We start from the raw sequence: 13,726 nt of genomic DNA on the forward strand, positions 1-13,726 counted from the left end.
ACCATCTAGGGGATGTCAGCCATTCCACTGTAAGCAGCTATTTTTAGACATTTATAACTGTGCTGTATAACTTCATGCCAGGCAGAAACTTGGCAGAATCAGTCTCAGCTCCGAAGCCAGTTTGTAAGAGAGAGCAAGTAATCCAGGGCCGCCCAGAGGGGGGGGCAAGAGGGGCAATTTGCCCCAGGCCCCGAGCCCCACAGGGGCCCCCACGAGAGTTTTTCGGGGCCCCTGGAGCAGGGTCCCTCCCTCGCTCCGGGGGGCCCGGAAAACTCTTGTGGGGCCGGGCGCAGGAGCTTCTTCACTCCCGGTCTTCGCCGGCGGGGAGTCCTTCAGCTCCGGGCGGAAGGACCCCCCCACTAGTGAATTACCGCCAAAGACGGAGCGGGACCCACCGCCGAATTGCCCCGAAGACCCGCGGTGGGGGCCCCCCGCCGCCAAATTACCGCTGAAGACCGGGCTGCACTTCGGCGGCGGGTCCCGCTTCAGCGGTAATTCGGCGGCGGGGGGGTCCCCACCGCGGGTCTTTGGGGCACTTCGGCGGCGGGTCCCGGAACAGAAGGGCCCCCCACCGCCGAAGACCCCAGGCCTCCGGAATCCTCTGGGCGGCCCTGAAGTAATCTGGTCACTGGTTAGGTCTCAACTCCAACCCTCAGCAGTTAGTGGCTTCCATTGGGAGGCAGGTGGGAACGGTGGGGTTATCATACTCTGTAGCTTGTGTGAATCAAGAGGTAGAAAGAAGAGAGGGAGTCTGAGGCCTTGTTAGCCCTGGGGGGGCCAATCCTGCCCACCCTCATTCCACAGATGAGGACTATAGCCATGGATTTGGAGAGCCAGCACAGGAGGCCTGCACCCTCGTCATGCTGAGGATCAGAGGTCCACATGGATCTGCAACTAGAAACGTAGGAACTCCCATATTGGATCAAAGCGCGATCCATCTTGTCTAATAGCCTGTCTCTGACAGTGGCTAGCACCAGCTGCATCAGAGGAAGGTGTAGAGACTCCGTTTGGATCAACTGGCCATTTCCCTGTACAAGAGGAAGCACAGCAGCAGAAAAAACACAGCAGGAAGCACTGCCATTTGCAATCCATAGATTGTAGCAGCAGCTGCAGATAGGCAGAAAAATTCACCAGCTCCAGACTGTCAAGGATTTCCCCAGCACCCAGCTTGAAGCAATATTTATTGTTTGTGGCTGAATCTTCAGGGAAAAAGGCCCCCTGGAAATGAGTCTAAGATAGAATGAGCACTTCAGAAGAGTTGTAGCTGTGTTGTTCCCCGGATATCAGAGACAAGATGGGTCAGGTAATATCTTTTATTGGACTAATTTCACCTGGAATGGTCTCTTGCAACATGTGTTCACTCCTTATCTGTTCCACCCTTGTATTTATCTGTGACACCCTGGATACCTTTCCCAGCCTTGCAGAAGAGTTCCATGTAGCTGGAAAGCTCATCTCTTTCACCATCAGACGTTGGTCCAATGAAAGACATGATCTCGCACACCTTGTGTGTCTACTTCAGAAGAACAATTTTTTGACTTCTGAACACTCCAGTGGCACAAAACATCTTGTAGCAAAAGGCCTTCTGGGTTTTTAGCAGACAAAAAGCCCACCCCCAGACTTGCTCAGAGATTTTTTCATCCTCTGCAAAATCGGAAATCCTAGAATTTTCTTTTGTTACTATCTGTGTGAATTTAGTGCAGGTAAAATGTGCCAGTTCTTCTATTTCCCCACAGATTAGCTACACCATAGGCAGCAGCAGCGTTCCCACACACTGCCCAGACAGTGTGCCTTGACCTGCCCTGGAGGGACCTTCCTAGGGTAAGAGAACATTGGGTAATCTCCATGTCCATTCAGTTCTTGCCCTTTCTCGCTGACAGTGCCAACCAGGGGCAGGTGCCAGCTGTGGGGTGGTGGTCTCTCTGATGTGTACACCTGTCTGCTGGGAGCTGGAGTGAGACCACCAATTGGATTTCACACATGGCAGCATGTAACCACTTTTTTGACTTTTTGTGATTACTGAATCAGGTGGGAATTTAACTAGTGACCTAAGGCAGTGGTTCTCAACCAGGGGTCTGGGGACCTGGGTGACCGTGAGCAGGCTTCAGGGGGTCCACCAAGCAGGGCCAGCGTTAGATTCACTGGGGCCCAGAGTGGAAAGCTGAAGCCCCCCTGCATGGGTCTGAAGCCCAGGGCCCCTGAACCCTGTCACTCGGGGTTGAAGCTGAAGCCTGAGTAAAGTAGCTTCGTGGGGCCCCCTGTGGCGTGAGGCCCCAGGCAACTGCCCTGTTTGCTCTCCCCTAACGCTGGCCCTGGCTTTTATATGCAGAAAACCAGTTGTTATGGCACAGGTGGGCCCCTGAATGCCTTTTATAGCATGTTAAGGGGGAGCCTCAGAAAGAAAAAGGTTGAGAACCCCTGGCCTAAGGGGTGAAAACTGCTGAATGCCTTTGCCTTTCCCTGGACCAGCTAGTGCCTTACTCACCCCTAGCTGGAGACTATTTGCTCACCAAATGTTTTTGTTTCACTCCCCTTTTCCCTTGCTTGGAAAAGGAAGCAGCCTTTGCATCCCTGCTGAAGCTCTGAAGATCCTTTCAGTTCCCTGCCTTCCCTAGCTTTGCGCGGCTCCCGGAAGCGGACACCAGGTCCCTGCAGTCCCTAGATGTATTGGTGGCCAGGGAGGCTCTGCAGGCTGCCCCTGCCCTGAGGGCCGGCTCTGCAGCTCCCATTGGCCAGGAACCGCGACCAATGGGAGCTGCGGGGGCAGCACCTGCAGGTGCGAGGGCCGCATGCAGAGCCTCCCTGGCCGCTCATGCATCTAGGGCCTGCAAGGACCTGGCATCCGCTTCCCAGTCCCATGGCAAGTGCTGCTGGGCCCCCGCACCCCGAACCCTCTCACGCAGTCCAACCCTCCTACCCTAGCCTGGAGTTCCCTCCCGCACCCCCTCCAACATCCCAACCTCCTCCTGCCCCCCAAACGCCTCATCCACAGTCCCACTCCAGAGCCCACACCCCCAGCTGGCACCCGCACCTCCTCCTGCACCCCAAACCCCTCATCCCCGGTCCCACCCCAGAGCTTGCACCCCCAGCTGGCACCCGCACCCCCTCCTGCACCCCAAACCCCTCATCCCCAGTCCCACCCCAGAGCTTGCACCCCCAGCTGGAGTCCTCATCCTCCTGCACCCCAACCCCATGCCCCATCTTGGAGCCCTCTCCTGCACTCTGAACCCCCATTTATGGCTCCACCCGGAGCCTGCACCCCCATCCCAGAGCCCATACCCCCCCTCCACCCCAACCCCCAGCCCCAGCCAGGAGTCCTCTCCCGCCCCCCAAACCCATAATCCCGGCCCCACCCCAGAGCCCTCACCCCCTCCCACACCCCAACCCCCTGCCTCAGCCCAGTTAAAGTGAGTGTGGGTGCGGAAGAGCGAGTAACGGAGGGAGGGGGGATGGAGCAAGTGGGGGCGGGGCCTCAGGGAAGGGGCAGGGGTGTTCCTAGGGGGTGTAAATGCATTTGGTTAGATTAATGCCTGTAATTCACTGCGCTCCAGCAGAATTTCATGTATCGAGTAAAACAGCTGTGGTTCATACCTCATTATAAACATTTGCTATAAGGTATGTGCAGCTTATAGCAAAGATGCCAAATTGTAAGGATAAAAATAGTTGACCCCAACTCTCCTTCTGTTATGGCGAAGAGGAAGAGAGATGGAATGAAGCTACAGATTCTGGCCTAGGAATATATTATTGTTCCTTAGGCCTGAGTAATAACTCTTCAAGGCCCCAGATATTGTCTTTCTGCTAGGACAGCACCTATAAACACCACTATTAAAGCCAAAGCATCCGCATAAGGATTCCTTTCTGAGTTAGATCTGGACATGTCAGTACGAGTTTCATTTGAGGTAAGTTCTTTTCCTGGTCTTGGATTTTGGCAGCTATCTTTTCCTTTGGGAGTATAGCCTCAGTCTGTTTAAGACAGCATCTGTCTTCTGGAGTCTCTGGGCCAGGCCACCCCCTGATCCATAGAAGCCAATGGAGTTACACCACAAGGATAACTTTGACCCTTTCTCTATATCCATAAGTTGAGTAAACACTGTCTCTCCAATGACCAAAGTGTGACTAAACTCCAGAGCAGGTCTGCAAAACTGACTCCTTGCTTTGATTCCAGGCAGACAGTCCAAATGCCCATGTACATGCTGAATCTGTCACGTCAAGTGCTTGGATATGAACCGTCCCACCAAAAACCTTGCACTTGCTCATGCAACCAAAGACATTGATTCCAGGATGCAAGATGTGCAGCTAAGACCACAGTCTATATATTTCTATTGTACCCTTGGCGTTGATTGACTTCATAGTGTTGTATGTTTGAGGCTCATTCACTCCCTGAGTAAAGCTCCCAGGGATGAAATGGGAGTTTTGTGTTTGTCTCAGTTGCAGGATCAGGCGTGCACTCCCTTCCACAATGTTGAAGCTCCCAAAGAGAATTCTGGGGGCAGAGGATGCTCGGGAGGGGCCCTGTGGCATTTATGGGAGTGAAGGAGAACAATGGCCAAGATAGCTGCTGGTATTTTGCTTGAGATCTAGGCAGATCTTAGAGGATCTAGTTTTGGGTGTTGAATCCATTTATTCCATGTGTGTATGAAACTCATCTCCCTGCAGGAACAGTCTAGTGGAAACTCCATGGGGGAATCTCGTGGCCTTTCTAGTCTCCTCTGTGGGTATTCCCATTTACAGATAGTTCTGGGCCATAGTTCAGAGCTGATATGAACAGCAACCTGAGGGAGTCCCTGGCAGGGCACAATAAGAAATTCTGTTGGTCCTAAAGAACCCAGGAACTATGCTGCGTATTCTTGAGCATCATCTTCTGGTACTGCATTTATTAACTGTTTACACATATGAATATAGAGCACTCCTGTAAGAAAAATGTGCCACATGCTACATTAGTACAATCCTCTGTAGTGAAATCCTCTGTAGTGCAGCTGCCACAGTGTGAGAAGAGCAGAATCTGACCCCTTTCGGGGTTTCATTGTACACTGTATCTCTGGCACATTTGGTTATATGGTTCTCAGATTGCTTTTACTTGACAAAGGAAGACAGAGAGAAGAGATGAGGAATAACACAAATAGGGTGAGCAGCACAGGCATCTCCACAAGGAGTAGATGGTTTTGCCAAGACAGCCCACCCCAATCCACCAATTAGGCACAGATCTTCCTAATCAGGACTACTCCAGAACAACTATATGGAGTTGCAGTGACCAGAGTGCTGCATGAGCTGCTGTTTCCCAGCACTCTGTCACACAGTCCTTTGAGTCTTCTCAAAAAAGAGGCAAATTAGTAGAAGGCAGATTAAATATCCCCAATATAAAGACCCAGGCCAAGAAAGCAGTTGCCCCTTGGCTGGCTTCTGAATCAAGGTGATAATCCTTTGAGCGAGTGCTTCTAATGCCTTTTAAAGTAAAGTACTATTTGTTAATGTAATATCAAAGCACACCGAACCTGAGTTGTGAGCTGTCCAAGTATGTTTGCCCAGTTAGAGGGTGGAGTGTTTCCTGGCCCTGCTAAGCATTGTGCTTCAGTATTGTTGAGGATTAGGCATTAGTTCCATGTGTTGTCCCAGAGAAGTGCTGACAGTTAACCTTTCCTGTGTTCCTCCTGTGAAATGGGTGTCGCTCCACTGACCGCAAATTAAAGTAAATGAAGCTATGGCAATTTAGGCCTTATCTGCACTAGAAAGGGCTTGCCAGTATAGCTCCTAGTGGAGACGCAGCTTATACCAGCTAAGGAGCTCTTGTGCTGGTATCGTTTATACCAGCTCCCTGAATAAAATAAGTTACATCAGCAAAAGCATGTTTTTGCTAATATAAGTGCTTCTACATTGAAGCTTTGACCAGCATAGCCATGTCGGTTAAGGGTATGATTTTTTTCTGCACTCCTGACATAGAATCATAGACTATCAGGGTTGGAAGGGACCTCAGGAGGTCATCTAGTCCAACCCCCTGTGCAAAGCAGGACCAATCCCCAACTAAATCATCCCAGCCAAGGCTTTGTCAAGCCTGACCTTAAAAACCTCTAAGGAAGGAGATTCCACCACCTCCCTAGGTAACCCATTCCAGTGCTTCACCACCCTCTGAGTGAAAAAGTTTTTCCTAATATCCAACCTAAACCTCCCTCACTGCAACTTGAGACCTTTACTCCTTGTTCTGACATCTATGCCAGCAAACCTTTTAAGTGTAGAGCAAGCCTTATACCAGCTGAGGAGTTGGTCAAATATTTAAATGTTGATGGAACTATTGTTATTTTTAAACCGCTGTCCTTATTTCTCTCTCACTGAAGGATCTGTGCACACATAACAATATAGCTGTATTTTCCCTGGCAAGGTCTTGTACAGAACTCTCCCATATAGTCTACTTTCACCTCTCTGTCGTTCCTTTTCCTTATACTTTCACCTCTCTGTCTTTCCTTTTCCAAGGCCTAATTGAGGTCTTGCCACACTCAACATTGTGAAAACCGAACGCTTAATCTTTCCTGGTGGGTGGGGGGCTCCCACTCTCAGCTCTGGGGCAGCTGGGGCTCCTACTGTCAGCCCCGCACATGGCAGGGCTGCAACAAAAATCTAGCTGAAAGAGCTATTCATGGAGCTCACAGCAAATTGTGGAAAAATAATAATGGACTTTATTATCTCAAATACTAAGATCCATTATTACTTTCCCACAATTTTCCATGGCTTGTCCACAATTCAGCCACAATTTTTTCACAATCATCCCACAATTCAAGTCAGGTCTTTATTGTAGTAGCACCTAGAGGCTTTAATCCAGACCAGGACCCCATTGCGCTAGGTGCTGCACATAAGAGACAGCCCTTGTCCCCAAGTTTACAGTCTAATTAGACAAGACAAAGGGTGGGGGAAAATTAAATAGCATTCTCCCCATTTTACAGATGAGGAACGGAGGCCCTGCCAGATTGTATGACTAGCCCAAGGTCACACAGGAAGTCTGTGTCAGTGCCCACAATTGGCCCTAGATATCTTCGGTCCCTGTCCAATGCTGTTTTAACCATGAGACCACCCATTCCCTCTTTCTCCTATACTCTTTGGGCTTAGTAATTAATGTATTTCCTTGTGTTAGGTGATCTCCATCCTGAACTCTTCATTTGCCACCAAAGGCCAGACTGACAAGCTGTTTTCCCTTTTCCAAAGCAGTGGAAACAGAAAAATCAGATTTGGCCTCAGTAGCATATGGAACAGCAACAGCTTTTCCTAATGACTTTCCCTAAATTCTTGAAATGTGGCTAATGCAGGCACATTAATCATAACATTTATTAACTGATGAGCTGGAAGCATGAAACTCAGATTTGTTCACTGCAACTCAAACATACCATTCTCTAGTTCAGAGCTTTGGAGAAAGCCAGAGACAGTTTATGGAACTGATTGCCTATTGTTCGAATGCAGGAATATATATCAGTGACTCACTCATTAAACAGCACAATGAAGCAGTCCAAGGAAAGTTGAGTGTTTCTGTGCTTTTTAAATCCCGTGGGAAGGAGAGAAGGGGGTGCAATGCAGGGGGGCAAGTGGGGCAATTTGTCCCAGGCCCTGGGCCCCGCAGGGGCCCCCACGAGAGTTTTTCGGGGCCTTCACTCGCCCCGGGGGCCCCAGAAAACTCTTGCAGGGCCCGGGCCCCCGGAGCTTATTCCACTCCGGGTCTTCAGCGGCAATTCGGCGGCGGGGGGGTCCTTCCACCCCGGTACCCACCACCAAAGTGCCCCAAAGACCCGCAGCAGGGGGTCCTTCCACCCCAGTACCCGCCACCAAAGTGCCCCAAAGACCCGCAGCGGGGGGTCCTTCCACCCCGGGACCCGCCACCAAAGTGCCCCGAAGACCCGCAGCGGGGGGTCCTTCCACCCCAGTACCCGCCACCAAAGTGCCCCGAAGACCCGCAGCGGGGGGTCCTTCCACCCCGGGACCCGCCACCAAAGTGCCCCGAAGACCCGCAGCGGGGGGTCCTTCCACCCCAGTACCCGCCACCAAAGTGCCCCGAAGACCCGCAGCGGGGGGTCCTTCCACCCCAGTACCCGCCACCAAAGTGCCCCGAAGACCCGCAGCGGGGGGTCCTTCCACGCCGGGACCCGCCGCCGAAGTGCCGGGTCTTCAGCGGCAATTCAGAGGCGGGGGGGGCCCCCGCCACCGAATACCCCTGGCCCCCTGAATCCTCTGGGCGGCCCTGGTCCAATGGGTTAGGACACTAGTCTTTGTTCTTGGAGACCAAATGCAAAACCCAGCTCAGGTCACAACTAAAATGGGATTTGGTGATCTTGTCCTTGTCCCTGTTGATTAAGGAAATACGTGAAACTCCCTCCCCCAGTTTTCAACGGTTAAGTGTGTTTGATGCTTGTTCTGGCTGTTTTCCAGGCTTTCTGAAGTACTGAGAAACTAGACACTTACCTGTTCCAGCCTGCAGGGCTGGCAGAGCAGAGGAGCAGTTTCTTGCTCTTGTGAAATTCTTCCTTCTGAGCTGGCCTGACCTTTCCAAAACTGTGCAGGAAAATTCCACTTCGAGGCTATTAAGCAAAAATCTTCTAAGCGTTGTTGCTAACACATGGAGAAGTGCTGCTTTTCCAGAGATCATTTTGAACTTGCTAATTTTTGTGATGGCTGTCCTAAGCCATACTGTCTGCCACAGGCCATGAGGTGCCAGTGTGGCAGCATTGTCCCAGCCATGTCCCCTTTCACATGGCCAAATCCTTTACACATGCTGCATGGAGGGGTGGCAGAAGAGTCCCCTGCACCAGGATGATATACTCATGGCCAGTTACCCGAGCTTTGCACCCAGACACAAGTCACGGTGCAGTTCAAAGAGGCCTCTTCTCAACCCAGGATGTGGGCCATATAGCGTTTGAAGTTCATGGGATTTTCATTCATGAAAAGGTAACAGCCCATGAATCTTTGTATTAGAGTTGGGTGAAAAGCTGTATGGAGAAAAACCTAAACCTGCAGGTTTGGATATTCAGATCTAGAATGGAACGGGTTTAGGTCACCTACATCCAGCCATATGCATTAACTATATGGACACCCTTAGATTTCTCATATCTGATTTTGAAAGTTAATTGTGGGGTCTACTGTTTGAAAAAAATAACCTTAACTTCCATTGTTTAGGATACACATACTGAGCTAAGTCAGAGTGCCTAACAGTTAGTTGCTCATTCATTCCCTGAGAACGTGAGAAGAAAATTTCTCTTTCTGAGCCTCCATAGTATGGTGCTATATGCCAGAACTGACAGCAATCTTACTTTTCAGTCATTAATTCTGAGCCAGCTTGCACAGTATATTATAGCATCAATGAAAGGCAGCTTTATAGGGAGTGTCTACAAGACTGTTGTATTGTACAGTGACTGTTAGTCATGGTATATATAGGGAAAGGCTTTTCACACTCTGCAGTTATATATATATATATTTAAATAGGCTTGGTTTTGCTGTGAGCTCCATGAATAGCTCTCTCAGCTAGATTTTTGTTGCAGCTTGTTTGATTACATAATCAGACCACTCTGGTTATATGTGCAATGTCTTCAGCAGCATGAATTGGAAGTCGGTAGTGATTCAAAGCTGTGTTAGGCAAAGCTCTCTACGGTTACTATCTAGTACAGTGGAGGAGAGGGCTCGGACATTGCTTGGAAATGCCACAGGCTGCCACTTTATTCTTTTTTGTGCAGACCTGATTGCTAATGTCACTTATCAAAATCCTTTCACTAGGATTATATACATGGGGGACTTCACAGGCAGAATAGGAACAGTCTCAGTCTTCCAACTTTGTTGTTGAACCAAATCACACAAGTAAGTCTGAATTTCACTAAATGTCACATACGTGTAGATACTGGAGTGAAGATGCACAGGACACCCTGCAGTACCTGCCATAATGTTGATGCTATAGATAGAAATTAATAACTAACTATAATCACACTTTGTTTTCTATTGTACTCATTCAAAAAAAGATGTAACATGCAGTTTTAGCAATCTGATACAAAACATACCACCTGGAAATAAATCAATGCTTAGGACAAAAGCCTGAAGGAAAGATTATGGGTTAGGGAAATATATACCTTTACTGTTTTTACTCTTTGCTCTACGTGCTTTGTACCTGCGGTGAATGAATAAATAATGCTTTGTTTTGAAAAAGCTATTGTTGAGTTGTGTTAACCACCTCACAGGTCCTTGCCAAACTGAACTGGGCCAGTTGCATTAACATAGTTGAAAAGGGGTGGGGAGGCTGAGGCTCAGTCCCAGAGTGGTTGAGCTGTGTGGTTGCACCCAGAGTGTGGCGTGGGAAGCCAGTGCTGTCACCTAAGGGGTGCACTTGAGAGGAGTTAACAGAGACTAAAACACATTTCACCTGTAATGGACACACCATGAACACACAAGTGCTTTCCCATTTCAAACTGTGACTTGTTTAGGGCTATGCTAGCTTGTGTCTCAGTAGTGCTGATTTTCTGTGATTATTTTACTAAAAGTCCCACCTAACATCTACTTGTAAATCCTTTTGGTCTTACTTGTGAAACAGAGACAAGGAAAACAAGAAATGTTATCACATTTGCCAGTGAGCCCTTGAAAGATTTTAGATGCCTCAGTGCTCCTCAGGATGCTGCAAGATTTTGAAAAGGTATTTCTAAGTGCTAGGAAAATGCCATTAGTAGTGTTGCACCTTTGCAGTTATAAAATTTCTCTGCTATGTGACGGAGCCATTAGCAAGCTGAGGGCCCAATCCTGAGAGCAGGTGAGTGTTCTCAGTTTTTCAAATGGAGGTGAGGCCACTCAGCACTTTACACATTAAACCACAACTGCTAGAAGTAGGCTGGGGCTTATTAACATGAAAAAAGACTGTGAGCAGAACATACAGGGACTTAAACGTTCCCATATCAGAGCAGAGTAGACACCAACTAGTCCAGTATCTTCTTTCTTTCTCCACTGTGTCCTGGGATATCAGGTCACTGGCTAGGACTGTGGGCAACTATCTAACCTCTGTGAGTCTCCATTTCTTTGTTAGTGAACTGGGGCTAATAATGCTCACCCATCTGGCAGGGTGGTTGGGATGTTCTTTCAGTGTATGCTTTTGAAGCATGTGGGTCTCCTCTGCTGGAAGGTGCTATGGAAGGGCAGAGTGGTGTTTAAAGGCAAGGAGACATTTAATTCAGAAGGAGGAAAAGGTGATGAAGCTGTAAAGCCAAGGAGAAAGGGAAGAGCTGCTGGAGAATAGCCAAAGCTGCCCAGAAGGCACTAGAGAACGTCAGGCAAGGACAAAGAGAAGAGGAAAGGATCGGATCATACGGCTGATGAAGAAAGGAAAAGTGATTCCCCAAAAGGGAACATCCACAGAGGTCTACGGACCCTGAGGAAGACTTGGCCTCCGTGACACAGCAGACACAATGACCCCTTACTCACCAGCAATGTCTTATGTGAGGGGAGCCAATGATAAGGCAAACCCTCCTTCCTATCCCAGCGGCAGCATGCTGGACCCTGCTCCCCATCTCTGTCTTCAGGGGAGCATTGCTTCCCTATCCCCCATGGCAAACATCTTCATGGAAATGGGAGGCTTCCTTTCTCCACTCTTGCTCCCATTCAGCAATAAGGAAGGCACCAGCTCCCATGGCTGTTGGTACTCCACTGAACCCTACTGTAGACCAGAGTCTCAGGGTATCCAGACTCCAACACACTAGGATTAGAGTCCAGACCCTCAGCAATGCCTGTGGCTGGATGTAGTGGAGAGTGGCAGCGGTAGGGAGATGGTTGTGGCTGCCTCATTCAATATTGCTTGGCCCTGGTGGAAATTAGAAAAGGAGGGACCCTGCTTGAATTTACACTGCTAGTATAAGGTTCCCTACACCAGCAGGGGTGCAAGAGAAGCAGAACTCAGCTCCACTACACACCATCCCCACCAGCCTTGCTTCTCCTCCCACTTACACCAGGAGTGGGAAGGGGCTGCCAAAAGCCTCCAGATGTCTAGATGGCTCAAGTTCCTACAGTGAGAACCCAAACTGACAGATGTAACACAACCCTAACCACAGCTGCCTTACATACTAGGACAAAATAAAACATCCTTCCCAAACTGCCAGATTCCATACTTCCCTGCTGTCATCACATTCCACATTCTCGCTGTAGTTACAGCATCCCCCAGCCTTCTGTTGCTAAGGTCCCTGCTAGAGCACATGTATAGAAAATAAGTGAGCAAGGGAGGAGTGACTAGAGGCTGGAAGCTGCTCTACTGAAGGGGTTTTTCATAAAGCAGGCCTCGTTTACTTCAGCTAAAAATCACACAAGAAGACACAGCTCCTAAGCCCTGGTATTTATGTGGAGGTCAAAGTGGGGATGCCATGCAGTTTCTTAGCCACTTACTTAAGATTCAAGGTATGCTTGTTTCTAAACAGTAGTAGACAAAATGGTAATTGCGCTCAAGTCACATTCAGGCTTTCTGCTAACACTATCCGCTACCATGCAGCTTAATGGTTGCCAAAATACTTTCTTACCAGAAGGCCTTCCCAAACGGAAGTATATTAGATACAAAACCATTAAAAATTGGTGCTGAATGCAAAGAATAGAGAGATAGGTAAACAAGTCAAAAAAGGTACAGGTTAAGAAAATGAAACCAATAAAAGAAATGATAAACTTCTTAACCCCACTCAGCACTACCTCTCCTGGTGTGACTTTATAGCTATTTCCTTTTCCTTTAGTGCCCCCTAGTGTTCGTTACTAGTAGATCAAGATTTACTCAAAAAAATTCTGACAGTAAAATATCTTTTCATTTGCTATCACCTTATAAGGTTAATCCGTTTCAAAATTCTGTGTCCCTCTGTCTATTTTACTTATATAACCCCATTACCATAGAAGTTGTGTGTTAATTTACAGACCGAATGGATAATCTATGCCTTATTTTTGTACAACCCCAAACCAAACAAAGTTTCCTTCAATCTCTGTATTTTGTATCAGAGTTAGTGAGTATGCAGAAAGAAAAAGCAACCTTGATTCTTAGCCTTTTGTAGGATAGAGTGTAATTCCCTTTGGCTGATTTACTTGCATCCTGTGGAGCCAGATCCTCAGCTGGTGTAAATTGGTGTAGGTCCCTGGTCCCTGTATTCTCAGAGCTACTCATATGTGCTTGAGGTGCATATGACACTGACTCTGTAGACAGAGGAATTCATGGAAAAGGTCTGAAGAGATTGATCAATATGGCCAGTTAAGGCTTTTCATGACAAAGGCTTTAATTCAAAGAAGCTGTGCTGTGTAAGATCTTACTTTTCAACTGATGCTTCCTTGTAATAGGACTTGCCTAGATTGTTCCGTTGGGTTGTACTAAGGTATGAATTTTCAGTATCATTCAATAAATCCAGGAATAGAACTCAACCGAATCATAAGCAACTTTTGGGAAGTTCTGTTGTTTGTCAGGTGTTCATGAGAACCTGTCCAAACAATGGCTAGTTTTCCCCTCCTTTTTTTTTTTCTTTGCCGTGCTTTAAATTTGCTGTTAGGTGTATTGTGACCACAGCAGAGAACTAAGCATCATGAGAACTGGGTTCTGGTCCCAGCTCTGCTATTGACTTTATGTGTGATCGTAAGCAAGGTACTTATGGGCTGATTCTAAGAGGTACTGAGCACAACTTCTGTTGAAATAACTGGGAGGTGAGGATGCTCGCAGCATCTCTGAAAATCAGGACTTTAACATCTCTGTGTCTTAGTTTTTTTATCTGTAAAT

General features: G+C 48.2%; 1 protein-coding gene across 1 annotated transcript in view; it reads left to right on the forward strand.

The window, feature by feature from the left end:
* Positions 1–12,239: 12,239 nt before the first annotated feature.
* Positions 12,240–13,726, forward strand: part of BRF1 (BRF1 RNA polymerase III transcription initiation factor subunit) — a 239,089-nt gene continuing 237,602 nt past the window's right edge. Inside the window, exon 1 of the mRNA XM_045013916.1 lies at positions 12,240–12,384. Coding sequence (XP_044869851.1) covers positions 12,351–12,384 — 34 coding nt within the window. The 5' untranslated portion in view covers positions 12,240–12,350. The remainder of the gene's footprint in view (positions 12,385–13,726) is intronic.

The sequence above is a fragment of the Mauremys mutica genome, chromosome 4 (genome assembly GCF_020497125.1).
Source record: "Mauremys mutica isolate MM-2020 ecotype Southern chromosome 4, ASM2049712v1, whole genome shotgun sequence".
Lineage (NCBI taxonomy): Eukaryota > Metazoa > Chordata > Testudines > Geoemydidae > Mauremys > Mauremys mutica.